The 19,113-nt window shown below is 35.9% G+C and overlaps 1 protein-coding gene across 20 annotated transcripts in view; it reads left to right on the top strand.

The window, feature by feature from the left end:
- Positions 1–19,113, top strand: part of NEK10 (NIMA related kinase 10) — a 126,585-nt gene that overhangs the window by 67,814 nt on the left and 39,658 nt on the right. For 11 of the 20 annotated variants that reach the window (XM_039343709.1, XM_039343712.1, XM_039343710.1 and 8 more), the window contains 8 exons: positions 1,389–1,459; positions 11,116–11,329; positions 13,905–14,082; positions 14,162–14,248; positions 14,571–14,642; positions 17,092–17,137; positions 18,213–18,250; positions 18,363–18,503. In XM_039343709.1, the coding sequence (XP_039199643.1) occupies positions 1,389–1,459; positions 11,116–11,329; positions 13,905–14,082; positions 14,162–14,248; positions 14,571–14,642; positions 17,092–17,137; positions 18,213–18,250; positions 18,363–18,503 (847 nt within the window). The remainder of the gene's footprint in view (positions 1–1,388; positions 1,460–11,115; positions 11,330–13,904; positions 14,083–14,161; positions 14,249–14,570; positions 14,643–17,091; positions 17,138–18,212; positions 18,251–18,362; positions 18,504–19,113) is intronic. The other 9 variants (XM_039343725.1, XM_039343724.1, XM_039343722.1 and 6 more) reach the window with 3 other exon arrangements.

Here is a 19,113-nt window from a genome sequence, read left to right as displayed (position 1 = left end):
TCCAGAAGAATTCTAAATGAAAAAACTTCTGGAACTCCTGTAAAATCCAAAAATATATTCATTGCACAAAAATGCTTCATATGGAAGAGCCATAGCTTGGAGCTTTGATGTTAATCTGTAAATCTCTAAATAGATTAAGCATGATTGAGGGATTGTGCCTCTTATACCATTTTAGTTTCTAGGGAGCGAATGATGGCAAACAGGACAGATGGAAATGGAGCTCCATGTGGATTAGCCCTCAAATTAGCTTATAGTCCTGCACAATGTCCTCACCTCCTTTCCTTTTTCTGATGCTGTCTCTTCCACCTTTTCCTTAAAGGAGCCTCGGTCCTTTTCGCCCTTGGAGCACACTGCTTTTGCTGCCGCCTCTAACTCCTCCCTTCCTCTGGGCCTGCCAACAGCCTCATCCAGTTCATTTGCTCCATAAGCCTTGGGACCTCTCCTCCTCTCCTCCTTCGGAAACAGCCCTGATTTGCAATAGAATCCATTGCTGTGCCAGCATTGTGATCTTGCTGCCAGCAGAACAATTTCAACCAGCGCAAACGACTTTTAACGGTCTCACCAACAGTTCCGAAGCAGCTAAAAACTCGCCATACTAGCAAAGATTCATTCATATGTTAGCTTAGTCCCACTACATTGCTCAAACACATTAAAACTTTCCCAATTATGTGGCCTATATCCCTTATATCTTTCAAAAAAACTTTTCACCTTTGAGAGTCAATGCAGCCACAGCCAATCCAGGCACCGCCATCTTAGAATCCAGAAAATCTGGAAAATATTTCTTATGTTGCTCCTGTATCACATATCTGTCCCAGGCTATGCCTTCTCCAGGATTTGGATGAGACTTTATTATCTTTATCATTTGAAAATTAGCTAAGAAATTATTTATTCCACAAGGCTTCTCATTGTTAATTACTTTTTGCCTTGTTTCAATTATTTATTTTAATTTCCACATTGCATTCTATATTTTAATTATGATTAAAATATATTTTTATACTTGATTGAATAGAAAGATGGATATAAATTAAATAACTGCATTTATTCAAATGAAATTGTGGGTCCAATTTGCAAAGGAATGCTCAGGACTGTATTGGTTGGAAACATGCAGACTTCATCCTGCAGTGCATAAATAATAGCTATGATGATGATGAAATATGGATCATTATTTATATTTTTGATTATTTTTGAATGAGTTCCTTATTCGTAAAGCTATTTATCATATTCGTAAAGCTATTTATTTACATAAAAACTGCACATATATCTGTTTTCATTGTTTGTAAGTGACAGCTATAAGAGGAAGCTAATTATGTGAAGTATGCCATGCAGATCAAATAGAAAATTACAATATAAAATCACTTTAAAAATGACAGCAACTATTTATTTTGCAGATAGTAGAAGCTGTTTATGAGCCAGTGCCAGGAGGTGTGTATACTACAAAGATATCAGCTGTCATAAAAAGGTAAGTATTGTTTTAAATTAGAGCGTTTTTCCACTTTTATTAATGAACTTATTTAATTTAAACAGCATTCAGTGTTTGCCTCTTTATTTATTTTATTAAATTATAAAATAATTTATTTAATAATTTATTTAATATTTATTTATAATAACATTTATTAATCAACTGCAACAGGCAGCTTTACTTAGAACAGCTTACATTCTGCAATGATATCTGTAACAACATCAAATATCCACAACTGCCTATCCCAGGTCCTTGGAAAACACTCAATAAATAGACAAAATGCCAAATCTAGTCTAACATCTGGCTGACTGTGTGACAAACCAAAATATTTATTTATATTGCACTTAAAAACTGTGGGGTCCCATCAGGATGGGATGGGAAAAGTGAAGGGCCACTGTAGGATCCCTCAGGTTGTAAAGGTGAATGACTGCGGGGGCACTGCAGCTGCCATAAGTTTGAACTGAGTCATATATATATGGGGTGTGTGTGTCTCTTTTGTAACTTTGAATGGCTGTTAAGTGACTAGTCATAACTTGAGATCTACCTATAAAGAAATATCAATTGAATTTGAATATACAAAGTAGTTTAAAACCTAGCGATGATAATAATAACAACAACAACAACAACAACAACAACTTTATTGTCACTTTGAATGTACACCAATTGGCATACATCAAAATGAAATTTCATTGCATTCAGCTCTCAAAGGGTCACCTCCTCCGATATACACTCCTTGTTCGTGGCCAGCTCAAGTTTCAGATCGTCCATTTTAGTCTCTAGGGAGTGAATGATGGCAAACAGGACAGATGGAAATGGAGCTCCATGTGGATTAGACATCAGATTAGCTTGTATTCCTACACGACAACCTTGCCTTCTTTCCTTTTTCTGATCCTGTCTCTTCCACCTTTTCCTTAAAGAGGCTTTGCTTCTTTTCGCCCCTGGAGCACGCTGCCACCGCCACCAACTCCTCCAAAAGCCTCTCTCTCTTCCTCTGGGCCTGCCGACAGCCTCATCCAGTTCCTTCGCTCCATAAGCCCCAGGACCTCTCCTCCTCTGCCTCCTTTGGAAACAGCCCTGATTTGCAATAGAATCCATCGCTGGGCCAGCAGTCAGATCTTGCTGCTGGCAGAACAATTTCAAACAGCGCCAACAACTTTTAGCAGTCTCACCAATAGTTCTGAAACAGCTAGAAACTCGCCATGCCAGCAAAGATTGTCAGTTGTATGTTACCTTAATTCCACCATGTTGCTCAAACAGATCAAACCTTCCTGATCATGTGGCCCATATCCCTTAATATCCCTCCCAAAACTTTTCACCTTCAAGAGCCAATGCAGCCGCAGCCGATCCAGGCACCGCCATCTTAGGTGAATAATTATAAGGAATTAGTGGTAATCAGTAATTGCTTTCCAATAAAAATAATAAACTAGACCTTATATCACTTATTAACAAAATATAACTAATTAAATAAAATTAAATTAAACAATATGCATTATGTAAGCATTAGAGGTATGTTACCAAACCAGAAGTTACAAGTCCCCAATCAGAGGAATATCTCTACTTCTCAAAATCAAATTTAAAGTAAAACAAAGTAGTGTGCTTTATTTTCTCATTTCTAATCAATATTCGTAAGGAGAATTTGTTCTAATTCTATGATTTCTTTGAGATCCTTTAACTAATCTTTCCAGGACAGTTCAATAAAGAGAAATATCTTATTGTGCATAGGATTAACTATGGAGGACTTGCTGAGACATGTAGGGTAGAAGGTTGGAGATCCCAAATACCTTCTTTTAGAAGCTGTGCAGCTTTTCATTCCTTCGTTCCATCTCCTGCTTTAAAAGTAACAAAGTGATAGCTCCTGCTGCCATCATCTATCTTCTAAGCAGTACCTCATTGGCATCTGTCTTCTAACTCCGGTGACCCAGAGTGCTAACACTGGTTGCTAACTTTATAATAATTAAAAAATAAAAATGAGAAACTTGAATTTTATCTATAGCATCACCTCATAATTATGTACCTTATAGGTATGATGTCTATAGGATTGAGAGCTTTTCTCGAGATATAAACAAATCTCACAAAAGATAAAAGAAACAATCTATATTTTAAAAAGCTATAATAAAGCTGTTTAAGTATTAAAATGATTTAATTTTAAGGACAAGGAAGAGGAAATATTAAGTATGCTCACCAACTTGAGTTATTTATAGAAATAATAAAGGAATAAAAATATCTATATAAAATGCAGAGATTTGGTTTTGAAAAAGATCCTCCAAGAATCTACAGAAAGATTTCCAGGTTGCATTATTACAAATCATAAATAGATTCTAAATTTAAAATAGTGTCTGAACTTCTCTGGAAGAAAAAATAAGGACTGAAATTGAATATTTAATTTCATAAATTATACATGAAAATAAAAAGACAAAACATGAAACTTTAGTATTCAAGTGCAAAGAGAGATCAAACTTAGCACAAATTTATAAATAAAATAGATAGATTTCAATACATTTTATATATTTCCACAGAAATATAAGAGTCCTGAAAAAGATATTTCCTTAACTTCAAATAATTGATTTTATTTTTTGTGCCATAAAAAGCCATGCTTTTTCAACTTTTGGGGAAATTACACATTAATTAGAGACTAAAAATGAAAATCCTATAGACAATTTCTTGTTTGAAAAAGGCTAAATGTTTTTTTTTTCAGCAGAAAGAAAGGCTAGGATATCCACCTATATGTATATGACAGAGAAATTAAGGAGATCTCCAGGAAGGAAAAATGCCTCCCAGCAAATTAAATTTTAAATTAAATCAAACAGTACCTATTTTGACAAATGTGTATCTTTCAAGTAATGGCAAAAAGATATATCTAGATTTATATGTTGTTGTTGTTGTTAATTGCGAAGTCGTGTCCGACCCATCGCGACCCCATGGACAATCAAGGGTTAAATATATAGTTCTTCAAGATGCAAAAGAAAGAGGAGGATTGCCTGATTCCAAATTGTATTTTGTAGCCTGCTGTTTGGCTTGTATAAAAGAATTGGTGCTGTTGAGAAATAGGAGAATGTTAGAATTAGAAGAACACAACTTGAGATTTAAGTGGCATGGCTTTTTATAGTACAATAAAATAAAATCAATGTAGATGTTAAAAATAATTGTTAAGAGTGCCATATTAAGAATGTGGAATTCAGATTGTGCCCTAAAGTAGGTTTCAGCTTAGAAGCATTTTATAAAATAGCCATGGGTAAAGGGAAGTGATTAATGTAGCAAAATTATGGAGAATTTAAGATAAAGCCAAGAGAACAATTAATTGCAGGGGGATTTAGTTTTCAGTAATTTTCATGTGCATAGTTAAGAGAGTGATTAATTATAGATAAAAAGTAGGGGAATTGATCTACATAATGTGGAATTTGGAATTGAATTATGTACAACGATAAACATATGATTGCTAAAATGTATAAACTACATTGAGATTTGAAATGGAATAAGAACAAGTTAAAAAAATGCAGGATAAAATGGGATAAGAATTTTGATTACAATACACAGATGGACCAATGGGAGAGAATGTGGCTAAAATGCTGAAATTCACATTGTTTTATACCAGTAATTTAAGAGATTATGTTTACAAAGTGATGTACTATCGGTGTATTTTAGAAAAATAATCTAAAATGCATAAATGTATTTTTAATCAATGTTGGAAATGTGAAAAACATGAAGGGATATTTTACCATTTATGATGGTCTTGCAAACATGCAAAAAAGAGTTGAATACAAATATACATGATGATGCAAACAATTTTAAAGATTAACATACAGATAAAGCTAGAACTTTTTAAACTGGGACTTATGGATAAACAGAAAGACTTATGAGATACTAGTTTTATATTGGAAACTGCACCAAGACTACTATATGCACAAAGTACAAAAACACTAAAATACCCACAATCAAGGAGTGGGTTTTAAATATGGGCAGAATATTATATATTATAATGTTTTGTATCTTCTCTTGGCTTTGTTTCTTCAATTTGCTTTTTTAGTAAATTGTTTTCTTATAAAGGCTTTACTAGCATTCTATACTGTCCTTATATCTGGGTCTTTATTAAAGTTATTCTCAAAAAATCTTTCATATTCTTTTTACAGTTTTCCATTATTGATTCCTTTTTGTAACAAAATTAGCCACATCTATAAGTTCTAATTCTTCTCTTATATGTTAAAGTCATTGGTTTATGATTTGGAAAGGTCTTTGACACTATCTTCACTTTGTTAACACATATGACAAGATTTTTTAGAAATCCAAAGCACATATATTAATGAAAAATATCTGAGAAATATTTAGATCCTTTAAAATCTCAATTTTTATGTTGTCATACATTTGTAAGCTCATAGTTCAACATTTAAAAAAATATTTTAGGTAATTTGCCTTGTGTTATTTTAATTCCTTTCATAGAGGTTCTATGTGGGCAAACAATTTCATTCCAGTCCCAATAAACAATTTTCATATCCATTAATATTTCCATAAACTCCTTGAAAAATATACCTTTGTTGTCAGTTGGTGTATGTATTCCTAACATCATAATCCTGGTTTCATTCAGATTAATTTCCATCCCTTAGGTATCTACCATAATCATCAGTCAGTATCAGTTTTGGTTGTAGTTGTGAGTATACATAAAAGACAACTCAAGTTTTCTTAGTTTTTCCTCCTAAGATAAATTCTTGTCCCAGTGTTTATATATTCAATATTTTTATTTTTTTCCTTATATATATATTTTCCTTTAAAGAAATTGCTACTTGTTTTAACTTTTTCAAATAATTAGATAGGTTTTTAGAATATTTTATCTCACTTTTTTACCATATACAACTGTGGAAACATACTTCATCCTCCTATTTTTCCAACAACAAACCTCTGATATGAATTGGGCTGAGAGAGAGTGACCTGTCAAAAGCCAGCTTTCACGACTAAGGCTAGGACTCCCACTCTCTTGGTTTCTAGGTCAACATCTTAACTATTGCTACTCTTTTTTTTTTTTTTTGCAGAGTTGAGCCTTTCCATGTTATGCAATTAAATCCATATTTATGCTGTAAAAGTGGAAAAGTCTATATCTGTAGCGCTCAACATATTAGTTTCTCTTTCAGTGTCTTGCTGCATTTGCTGCATAGCTCCTTTCTTTTTACCACTTGCATCGCCTCCAATTCTTTTTTTAACCTGTCAAGGGAGTCTCTCACTTTTCAGACTGAATTAAGTTGAAAGCTTTGCTTGTTAAAAATTAAAATCAGCCCTTCTAGTTTGTCCCCACAATAAATGTGTGCGAGCACAGGAAGCGAAAGAGGATACCGGGTTTGCACTAGCAAAGGAGGGGAGGACAGTGTGGTGCATCCAAACAAGGAAAGACTGATGTTGGGAGAAACTTATTTGAGCATCTTGTAACTTTCCATACTGGCTTGCTTGTGAGGACACATCAGGGAAGTTCACAAAAATGATCACATGACTGCAAAACACTTTAGCCAATGCAAGCTGGTTGCCAAGCACTCAGATTTGTTCATGTGACCATAGGGAGGCTGTACTTGTTGGAAATATGAGCACTAATTGCCTATTTGTTTAGCGCCACTACAACTTTGAATGGTCATAACTCGAGGACTATCTGTATGCATAACTTGTATTGAAAATAAAGAACATTCAAACAAGTAGCAACATTTGCTGAGAAAAAAATAAAAAAACATACTCAAAAAATAGCCATTAGCAATTGATATGTCCTGAAATATGATGTTAATATCATTATTGCTGCTCCATAAGCATAAAATTATTTACGAGTTAATTTATTTAAACAGGACATAGCAAATATTGATTGTAATCAGCCCTCCCTCAAGCCTATGGTATATAATTATGAGTTATTATTAAAAGACACATGCTGATTCTATTTGTTGAGTTAAGAATGAAGAGAAGTTTTCGTCAAACCTCAAAATTGTGAGTGAGAGGTTAGTTACTGCAGGTTAGTTACAGTCTAATCTAACTCAACCTATCTCAGATAAGGGAAGGGAGTTCATTTTATCTTAAGTGTTTTGTCCATCATTTGAAAGTCTGTATTTACAAGATATATGCCATAGGCTGATAGAATTTTGTCAAGAGAATATCCCTAATGAATATACAGTAGAGGTGATAAATAGATTTAAGGAATTAGATCTGATAGACAGAGTACCTGAAGAACTAGGGATGGAGGTTCGCAACATTGTACAAGAGGTAGCAACTAAAACCATCCCAAAGAAAAAGAAATGCAAGAAAGCAAAATGGCTGTCTGAGGAAGCTTTGCAAATAGCTGAGGAAGGAAGGGAAGCGAAAGGCAAGGGAGAAAAAGAAAGATACAGCCAATTGAATGCAGAATTCCAGAGAATAGCTGGAAGAGATAAGAATGCCCTCTTAAATGAACAGTGCAAAGAAATAGAAGAAAACAATAGAATAGGGAGAACCAGAGATCTCTTCAAGAAAATTGGAATATGAAGGGAACTTTTGATGCAAAGATGGGCATGATAAAGGACCAAAATGGCAGGGACCTAACAGAGGCAGAAGAGATTAAGAAAAGGTGGCAAAATTACACAGAAGAACTATACAAGAATTACTTAGTGTCCCTGATAATCACGATGGTGTGGTCAATGACCTCGAGCCAGACATCCTAGAACAGTGGTTCTCAACCTGTGGGTCGGGACCCCATTTGAGATCGAACGACCATTTCACAGGGGTCACCAAACAACGCAGTCCGCCATTTTTTTCCCCTTTTCCTTAGCTGTGCTACTCCCTTTTATTCTATTGGCTTTTGAAAGCCAATAGAATAGACTCTCTTGAATAGAGTCTAATTCTATTGGCTTTCAAAAGCCAATAGGAATTGTCCAGGCTGTCTCTGCCCTGCTGATCCCGCCAAAAGTCCCATTCTGCAAACGGTGCTGCACCAGTTGAGTAGTCCTCGACTTACGACCGGTTGAGTAGTCCTCGACTTACAACCGGTTGGGGGTCGCGGCATTAAAAAGGTTGAGAACCACTGTCCTAGAATGTGAAGTGAAATGGGCCTTAGGAAAGCTGAGCAACAACAAAGCTAGTGGAAGTGACAGTATTCCAGCTGAGCTATTCAAAATCTTAAAAAACGATGCAGTAAAAGTGCTACACTCAATTTGCCAGCAAATTTGGAAAACTCAACAGTGGCCACAGGATTGGAAAAGGTCAGTTAGCATTCCAATTCCAAAGAAAGGCGATGCCAAAGAAAGTTCAAACTATCGTATCATTGCACTCATTTCACATGCAAGTAAAGTTATGCTTAAAATCCTACAAGCTAGACTCCAGCAGTATGTGGATCGAGAACTTCCAGAAGTACAGGAAGGATTTTGAAGAGGCAGAGGAACTAGAGATCAAATTGCCAACATATGCTGGATCATGGAGAAAGCTAGGGAGTTCCAGAAAAATATCTACTTCTGTTTCATTGACTATGCTGAAGCCTTTGATTAGGTGTATCACAACAAATTGTGGCAAGTTTTTAAAGAGATGGGAGTACCAGACCATCTTATTTGTCTCTTGGGAAACCTATATGCGGGTCAAGAAGCAACAGTGAGAACTGGACACAGAACCACTGATTGGTTCAAAATTGGGAAAGGAGTCCAGCAAGGCTGTATTTTGTCGCCCTGCCTATTTAACTTACATGCAGAGCACATCATGAGAAAGGCAGGGCTAGATGAATCAAAAGTTGGAATTAAGATTGCTGGGAGAAATATCAACAACCTAAGATATGCAGATGATACCACTCTGATGGCAGAAAGTGAAGAGGAACTAAAGAGCCTCTTGATGCGGGTGAAGAAGGAGAGTGCAAAAGTTGGCTTGAAACCCAACATTAAGAAAACCAAAATCATGGCATCCGGCCCTCTCAATTCCTGGCAAATAGATGGGGAAGAAATGGAGATAGTGACAGATTTTATTTTTCTGGGCTCCAAGATCACCTCAGATGGGGACTGCAGCCAAGAAATTAAAAGACGCTTGCTCCTGGGAGGAAAGCTATGGCAAATCTAGACAGCATTCTAAAAAGCAGAGACATCACCCTGCCAACAAAAGTGCGTATAGTCCAGGCCATGGTTTTCCCAGTTGCAATGTATGGCTGTGAAAGTTGGACCATAAGAAAGGCTGAGCAACAAAGAATTGAGGCCTTTGAACTATGGTGCTAGAGAAGATTCCTGCAAGTGCCCTGGACTGCAAGGCGGATCAAACTGGTCAGTTCTAGAGGAAATCAACCCTGACTGCTCTTTAGAAGGCCAGATCCTGAAGTTGAAACTCAAGTACTTTAGCCACCAAATGAGAAGGAAGGACTCATTGGAGAGGAGCCTAATGCTGGGAAAGATTGAGGGCAATAGAAGAAAGGGACTACAGAGAATGAGGTGGCTGGATGGAGTCACTGAAGCAGTAGGCGTGAGCTTAAATGGACTCCAGAAGATGGTAGAGGACAGGAAGGCCTGGAGAAAGTTGTCCATGGGGTCATGATGGGTCGGACATGACTTCACAACTAACAACAACAACAAATGCCATAAATATAAAGAGATAATATGAAAGAAGATGAAATCATTAGTTTTATTATTCTATAAAATAGGAAATTAGCTAGTAGAAAGATTTAAGTATGAGAGGTAATTAGAAAAGAAGCCTAACAATAATTCTGATTTCTTTCATAATGCGTGACTCTAAATGAAAATTGTGAATTTTGAATTGTAGCTGAAACAGAAATCTGTACAACATAAACAACAGGCAATATCATTAAGGTTAGCACATGGAGAAAAAAGAAAAGGTATCTTTATTGTGAGCAAAAAGAAAAATAAAATAGAAAAATTGCTTACCTACTGAAGAAAGGATAAGTGCCATTCTATCTACTTTCCCAACTACTAAATTGAAGAAATAGTATAAGAATATATCCCTAGTATATGAGTTCTTGTGAATACTGTTGTTGTCCTACCATCCTTTAATTTTTAAATGACTAGTACAAATTCAATGAATAGTACAATGAAATTTATTTAGAGTGGAATAAGATATAAATTGTTTATTCTTCATCTTAGGTGATCTCATAGTGGTTGAAAAGTGGATGAGCTTATTCCTTTGTCAGCATCAAAGTAATGATCCATTTCTAGATTATGCCTATACATACAAACCTCAACTTAGTTTTCAACTGCAAATCTTCAACCTTTTGTGAGCCATGGTCCTTGAAAACATCTTTGCCTTTTGTTATAACATTTTCTGACTCTGTTTCACATACTGTTCTGAGAACAATATATAGACCCAAACATGACCTAGCTCCTGACTGTGTGCACTTTGTTTTAGTAGCTACATAATAATCTTTTTTCTGCTGAGATGTTAAATTGCTAAAATATTTTTCTTCACCCACTTGAGCAAGAGTGAGCAATGTATAGTTGTATAGATATTCTTAAATTCATATCAGTCCTAGTGTGCATGAGTAGGAAGGGATTATGGAATTTGTATTGCAACAATATCTTAGGGCTACAGACTTTATCTCTGCATTAGAACTTCTGAGATAAAACAAAATTAATATATTTCAGTTAAATTCTTCATATAATCTAGTTTTACAAGCTTCTACTTAGGCACAGTAAATAATTGTAAGTTAAAGGGTCCATCACCAACTATTTTTTTCCCCACAGATGTTTGACTCCTGATGCAGAGACCCGTCCTGATATAGTAGAGGTCAGTTCAATGATTTCAGATGTTGTGATGAAATATTTAGATGGATTATCAAATTCCCAGCTTGTTTTGGAAAAAAAGTTGGAACGTGAAAGAAGGCGTACTCAGAGATATTTCATGGAGGCCAATAGGAATGCAATAAAATGTCACCATCAACTTGCTGTGTTATCTCAGGTAAGGTAAACATATAATTATTTTGTTACCAAGACTACATTACATTCTCCCTTATTTGTTCCAAGTTGTCAATGAGCATATATAGTACAGCATTAGCCTGTTTTCATGCTGGACATTTATAAAATTTGTACCACATTACCAAGCAAATAGCTATATACTTGTTGTTGTTAGTTGCGAAGTCGTGTCCGACCCATCGCGACCCCATGGACAACGTTTCTTCAGGCCTTCCTATCCTCTGCCATCTTCTGGAGTCCATTTAAGCTCATGCCTACTGCTTCAGTGACTCCATCCAGCCACCTCATTCTCTGTCGTCCCCTTCTTCTATTGCCCTCAATCTTTCCTAGCATTAGGCTCTTCTCCAGTGAGTCCTTCTTTCTCATTAGGTGGCCAAAGTACTTGAGTTTCAAATTCAGGACCTGCCTTCTAAAGAGCAGTCAGGGTTGATCTCCTCTAGGACTGACCGGTTTGAACGCCTTGCAGTCCAAGGGACTTGCAGGAGTCTTCTCCAGCACCATAGTTCAAAGGCCTCAATTCTTTTGTGCTCAATCTTTCTTATGGTCCAACTTTCTCAGCCATACATTGCAACTGGGAAAACCATGGCCTGGACTATACGCACTTTTGTTGGCAGGGTGATGTCTCTGCTTTTTAGTATGCTGTCTAGATTTGCCATAGCTTTCCTCCCTAGGAGCAAGCATAAGTCGAGGACTACTCAACCGGTCGTAAGTCGAGGACTACTCAGCTGGTGCAGCACCGTTTGCAGAATGGGACTTTTGGCGGGCTCAGCAGGGCAGAGACAGCCTGGACAATTCCTATGGGCTTTTGAAAGCCAATAGAATTAGACTCTATTCAAGAGAGTCTATTCTATTGGCTTTCAAAAACCAATAGAATAAAAGGGAGTAGCATAGCTAAGGAAAAGGGGGAAAAATGGCGGACAGCGTTGTTTGGCGACCCCTGTGAAATGGTCGTTCGACCCCAAATGTGGTCCCGACCCACAAGTTGAGAACCACTGGCATAGAGACAGAGACAGAGAGAGGCACTTGCTCTTCCCTTCCCTTCCCTTCCCCTCCCCTCCCTCCCTCCCTCCCTCCCTCCCTCCCTCCCTCCCTCCCTCCCTCCCTCCCCCTCTCTCTCTCTCTCTCTCTCTCTCTCTCTCTCTCTCTCTCTCTCTCGGAAGAGGACTGGCAGACCAAGGGCAGGAGAAAACTTGTGGGAGAACAGCGTGAAGCCAGCTTGCCAGGTGAGCAGAAGATCAGAGAGCAAGAGAGAGAGAGAACTCATGCACAGCAGTGTCTATTTCTTTTTAATTAAACTCTTCAATCAAGCTCCCCCCATTGCATGTGCTTGCACGTTTTGCGGCTCCCAGTGTTTTCTTTTCTCTGGGAAAGGGTCCAAGTGGCTCTTTGAATGTTTAAGTTTGCTGACCCCTGCCCTAAGGTAATGCACATATTTCATTACATCAGGCATGAGTCACGAAGACTTCATGGTCAAGGTATGACCATAATTGATGCTTCAATAGAATTGGGCCAAGGCCTGTTTGGCAACCTGGCAAAAGTCCAGGATGAACTCCAGATCACAGACTAGTTTTTTCAAGAGAAGCACAATCATATCAGGAGCAACCACTGGTCTAGAAAACCATGATATTTAACGAGCAATAGCAACTCTGTTTTGATGAAGTTTAGTCTGCGATTGTTTCACCCATGGGCTCTTAGCCTCCAGCACTGGTTCCATAGCATCTTGAGCCCTGTGTGTAGGGGAGATGTACAGCTGATTGTCATCAACATACTGATGATAGTTCACTCCAAAGCATTGAATGACCTCTTCTAATGATTTCCTATAGATATTAATATTTTGAATAAGAACTCTAATATCCCACATTGGAGCAGCCAAACTATAATAGATTTCAGCTCCAAGTGAAAAGGATTTAGAAAAGCTACTTCCTTTAGGATTGAATGGAATTCAATCTGTTATCATTTTCTCAACCTTTTTTTTTTTAAAGATAAGATTGGAGAATACTGTAGATAAAAATTGTCAAATAAATGATGGTTTCTTCAGGAGAGAGTATATCACCACCTCTTTCAAGGCAGGTAGCATCACAATTATAATAAAAAAACTAGTCATCACTTCCCGAACTTGTGATCTAAATCTTATAGTATTTCCAACATTGCTTGAAATGTGTTTAAAAATGAGAAATAGAAACTGTACATCCCAGTCCAAAGAGAGTGGTAGGAAGGCCATTGCCATTGCCACAAACAAGTAGGACAAAGAGAGGCAAAATTTGAACCTTGATTTACTATAAACTGGCCTTGAATTTGACATAGAGCCAACCTATTTCTTTCATAATGATTTGATACTTTTTATATAATAATCCTTATTAAAATTTGTTTCTTTGAAAATTTATTCATGAAAGTGTCTTGCCCAGCTGGTAGAAAGAAGCTTGATTACTATAATTTCTAACAACTGAAATATCTAAGGAACATTTGTGAAATTTGGATGCCACTTAGTGTGAATTTCATAGTCTTGTGCTGTCAGAGCAAATTATTTATATTCTTAAAGAATTGTTTGTATTATTTTGCAGGAACGTTATGAAAAGTCAAGTCTCAGTAGCAGTAGTAGTGGAACAGCTAGTTTAAAAAGTGAATTTTCTGAAAATACTGATATTCTATCTGAACACTTCCATCAGTTTTCTGGAAAAGATGAAGAGAAAGATGAAACCCTGTCAGATGATAACTGTGTTTTAGAAAACACAGAAAAAGGTAAGGTTAAAAAGAAATGTTTAGTATACCTGATCAAAATTTCAGAGAAGGGTTAATTTCTGCTTTTATTTTTACAAAGATGTCTTCTCGGAATTAGATGATGAATTGGATATTTCAGATCAATCTAGCAGTTCTAGTTCAAGTCCCCTTAAAGAGTCAGCATTTGGTAAGTTCCTTTAAGAATATTTTTGAATTGTTGATATTGTTAATTAGAAGCTATTAGTTATGACAAAAACTTTACTATATTATCTGAATAGGTAATAAGATAGCACAGATGGATCATAAATGAAAACATAATGATGATCCTGCAGTTTCAGAATAAATTTGGAAAAACCAAATGAGACAATCTCAAGCCAAAAACAAAAGAAGAACTTGATTTTAAAATTAGGGATTTAGTTAAATAATCATCCACAATCAAATTAATGTGGTGTAAAAACCTCCAATTTAACTAATGCACATTTGATAGCATGGTCTTCTATCTGCTTTAGGTAAAGCTGGGAGATGTTATGTTGCAAAGTTTTCCCCATGGGCTGTCTTCAGAGAGGTTTTTGCACATTCTTGTAAGCATGTTAAATTATAAATAAACTGATCTACAATGTGAAATATGAAAGCAATATTTACATATTTCCAGTCTTTTTAAAAATGGCATAAATAAACTGAATAAGTATCAAATTTAAAGGATTTTTATGTTTGAAAAAGCATGATCTGTACTGTGAAAAGTAAAGCTGAACATTAAGATAAGTGACCCTTTCAATCAATCAGAATAGAGCTGGAAGGGACCTTGGAGGTCTTCTAGTCCAACCCTTGCTCAAGTAGAAGACCTTATACCATTTCAGATAGGTGGCTGTCCAGTCTTTTCTTAAAAATCTCCAGTGATGAAGCACCTACAACTTCTGAAGGCAAAAGCTGTTCCACTGGTTGATTGTCTTGACTGCTAGGAAGTTTCTCCTCAATTCCAGGTTGCTTGATTAGTTTCCATCCATTGTTTCTTGCCTTGCCTTCAGGTGCTTTGGAGAATAAGTTGACCTCCTTTTCTTTGTGGCAGTCCCTCAAATATTGGAATACTGCTATTATGTCATCCCTAGTCCTTCTTTTCTCTAGGCTGACCATACTTAATTCTTTCAATTGTTCTTCATATGTTTTTTGTCTCCAGGCCTTTAATCATCTGAACTTCATCACACATTCTCCATAGTAAAGATACATTTAATATGTATCTTTATTGTTATAGTATATCCTTGTTGTCTGTTATGTTTTTCAAGAACGAATAATTGTATGAAATAAATTCTTATAAATGAAATAGATATCAAAGAACCCTTACATTTGATCTCTGACTTAATTATAAGAAGATTGGAAGCTTTATGACTTCAGTTATTCATGATTACTCATTATATCTAAATCTATCTTTTTTCTATATAATTACATACTTTTTGGAATATTAATTCTTATAGGGGATTTGTAAGATTTGAGCTTTTAATCTTAATTTATTTTGAGAAGATTCAAATAACATTTTAAATAGGGATATATGCCCTGTGAAAAACTTTTCAATCTGACTGCTCTTCAACCAAACTTCCTTATTAATAGATGTCTAGCCCTTCATATTTTTCCAGTTAAAATACAATAGATGTTTATTATTCATGTTACATGTTAATGCTGGAAATGATAAGAAAAAAGAAAACGTAAGATTCCCTAAAGCATATACAGATAGTCCTTGACTTACAACCATTTGTTTAGCAACAATTACAGCAGCACTGAAAAAAGTGTCTTACATATGGTCCTCACACTTATAACTGCCGCAGCAGTCTCACAGTCATGTGATCAAAATTAGAGTGCTTGGCAACCAGTATGTATTTACAATATTAGCAGTGTCCTGGGATCATGCAATTACCATTTGGAACCTTCCCAGCACATTTCCAACAACCAAAGTCAGTGGGGGAAGTCAGATTCTCTTAATGGCCACTTAACTACTGCAGTGATTTGTTTCATAACTATCATAAAAAGTTTGGAAAATCAGGCATGACTCATTTAATATTCATCACTTATTTAATGATGGAAATTCTGGTGCCAATTATGGTCATAAATTGAGGACTACCTTTACTGCTTATGACTTCATTTTTATCAGAAAAATAATATATCATGTATGACAGGAAGGGATCCTACACATGCCAAATCTTTTAGCCTGTAATTTCCCTCACCGCATACTTCTCTTGACTATATTTTGGGTGAGTGAAGTAATTTAGTCTTTCCTAAGCTAATTCCTAATAACAAAGCTAAGAGAAAGATTGGAACAGAGAGTATTTCTTTTTCATTCTGAATGAAAGTAGATTTGCCTACTTTGAGCTCTGACCCAGAAAACATTTATAGCAGACAAGAAAATAGTATGCTTTCTTATTCCACAGTATATACAGTAAAAATGCAGTAACAAGAAATTAGATACAATTATTGCATCTGATAGATTTAAAGGCAAAGGTTTACCCTGTCCAAACATACCCAACTCTAGGGGGTGGTGCTTATCTCCGTTTCCTAGCAAAGGGAGCTGATTTTGTCCAAAGATGCTTCTGCAGTCATATGGCAGTATGCCAAGGCACACGAAAAGATGTTACATTCCTATAGAAGTGGTACCTATTTATCTACTCTCATTTGCATGCTTTCAAACTGCTAGGTTGGCAGGAGATGGAGCAAGAATAGGAGCCACCCTGTCACATAATACTTGGGTCTTGAACTGCCAACCTTCTGTTTGACAAGCTCAGTGTCTTAACCACTAGGCCACCATGACCCCTCTAACAAATTATATGGCTGACAAATAGAATATTCCTATGTTTTGTCAAGTGTGATTAAAATGTGGTACTTATGTTCTATTTCCATCTTGACACTTTTTGTATTTAAAGTTGTCTTTTATTGCCAGAATATATTTTTAAAAATTACTATGGTAGGGTACAAATGTTGGAAGCAGAGTATTTTATAAATTTAAAATGTTTGTAGACTCATATACATTCAGTACTTTTGTTACAGGTATAAAACGCAGCTTAAGTGCTTATGAAAGACAGCCTCAGGCAAGGCAAGTTTGAAATCTTATTTTACAAGTGTAAATTGTTTGCCTCTCTTATTTTGTATTCATCTTGAATCTGGAGTACAGCAGTACTGAATTTTTCAAATAATATATTTTTTAAAATAACTGAAACATTAGCAATTTAGCAACATATAATATTATGTAGCAATAATACATATAAAATATAAAATGATGCTCATATGTTTAAAAAAATCCTTCACAAAAAATCTCAGCCAGATTTATTTTTATTGTTTCAGTAATAAAAGTCTTAAAATAAATAGAATAGAAGCAGAAATGGTTATTACAAAATTTTATTATGGTAATTGTGATACATTTTTTTATCCATTGTAAAAAGACTTTTCATATTCTTCTTCAAGGTCCATTCAGAATAGGAATATACATTTTATTGTCCACGGGTTACCTGTACTTTTGAGCATCACGCTGGAAAACACTTTCTCCAAAGTACTTATTGCTCCTAGGAGACAACTAAATCTGATCTTATATAATTTGCATTTAAACTAAACTAAAAGTAAATATAGTTAAAATGATAACTCCCCAATTGTGTATTTAAAGCTGTTCTCTTTGTATCAGAATTTTTTTTAATAAATATTATTGCAAAATCTAAAAGTTTTGGGAACTACATGTGGTGGTGCTAACTAAAATGTTAAATAGCATGAACATACATTTTTGGTGTCAGCATTTTACAGAAAACTACATAGGTTTAGTACAGAAAAGTTAATACACTTTTGAAAAACTGCCTTTTTTAGATTTGCTCAGAAGCAAGAAAAAGAAGGGCTGCTTTAAGGAATAGCAGAGAAGTTCTATGCTTAGGATCGCACAAAGACTAAAACAGTTTTTTCAGACAATCTTTAAAGATGTGCAGCCTCTAGTAATACTGCATGATAAGAAAGATGGATAATGTATGAGTGATTCTTTGTAAACTTTTGATAAAATTAGAGTCATTGTACATAAGACCCCCAGGTGATTTTCTTTCCAGGCATTGTTGCATTTTATATGCTAAATTTCTCAGACAATTATTATTTGAAAGATTATTCTTGCTTAATACCCTTTCTGTTTTTTGCAGAGATTACACTGGAATTCCAGGATTCAGACCAAGACCCGGTAATTTTACTTCTGCCACTATTTTTGAAAGGATTCCCATCTTGAATTTCTTCTAAACTTATTTTTAAAATGTGTTAGTTTCACATGCAGTTTTTTTCTTTTATTTCTTCAGCTTTGCTGCCCCTTGACCTGCTTCTGAAAGCGCCTTCGTTCATGTTCAGGGCTCACGTTAAGAAAATAGAGGATTCGTTAGTGACAGGGTGGAAATCTCATAGCCTTCCTGCTGTGATTCTGCGCAATCTGAAAGATCATGGTAGTACTTAAAAGTATCCACCATTAAGCGAGTTATGAATAGAACATAAGTTTACAAAAAAGTTATAAATAGTGACATATGTATTGAAGAAAAAGTCTTACATAAATAAGATTACGTAGAACTCTAAAAAAATATCTAACTTCTAAGACACCTGGAATCTTACAGTATAGAAAAAAATGGGACAAAGAATGGTTTCCAAGTTTAATTGGAGCAGTCCAAGAAAAAATGGAATGAAGATACCAGGTGGACAAAGGAAAAATTGAGACAGGAACAGTAGATAATTGTTCAATTCCCCTACCCAACCCTATCTTTTGGCTGCCATGTACCCTGTCTTGCAGCAAATATCCCCAGAACTGTGCAATTATGGGGCTTTTTACCATGCTGCAGCTCAGGGGCTTCTTGGTGCACTATGGCTCTGGGGCTGCAAAAAGCCTCTGAGCTGCAGCAAGAAGTCTCTGCTTTTCCCTGGAAGCCCCAGTTGTCATAATAATACAGCACAAAGCCACAGCACCACAGGAAGCCCCAGTCATCCACAGCACCCAAGAAACCAATCTCCTCAGCAGCACAGCACAATCCACAACTGCCACAGCCTTCACCATCCTGCATTCTG

The sequence above is a fragment of the Crotalus tigris genome, unplaced genomic scaffold (assembly GCF_016545835.1).
Source record: "Crotalus tigris isolate CLP2741 ecotype Arizona unplaced genomic scaffold, ASM1654583v1 scf7180000017871.4482833, whole genome shotgun sequence".
Lineage (NCBI taxonomy): Eukaryota > Metazoa > Chordata > Lepidosauria > Squamata > Viperidae > Crotalus > Crotalus tigris.
This window is presented reverse-complemented; position numbering and strand designations above follow the sequence as displayed.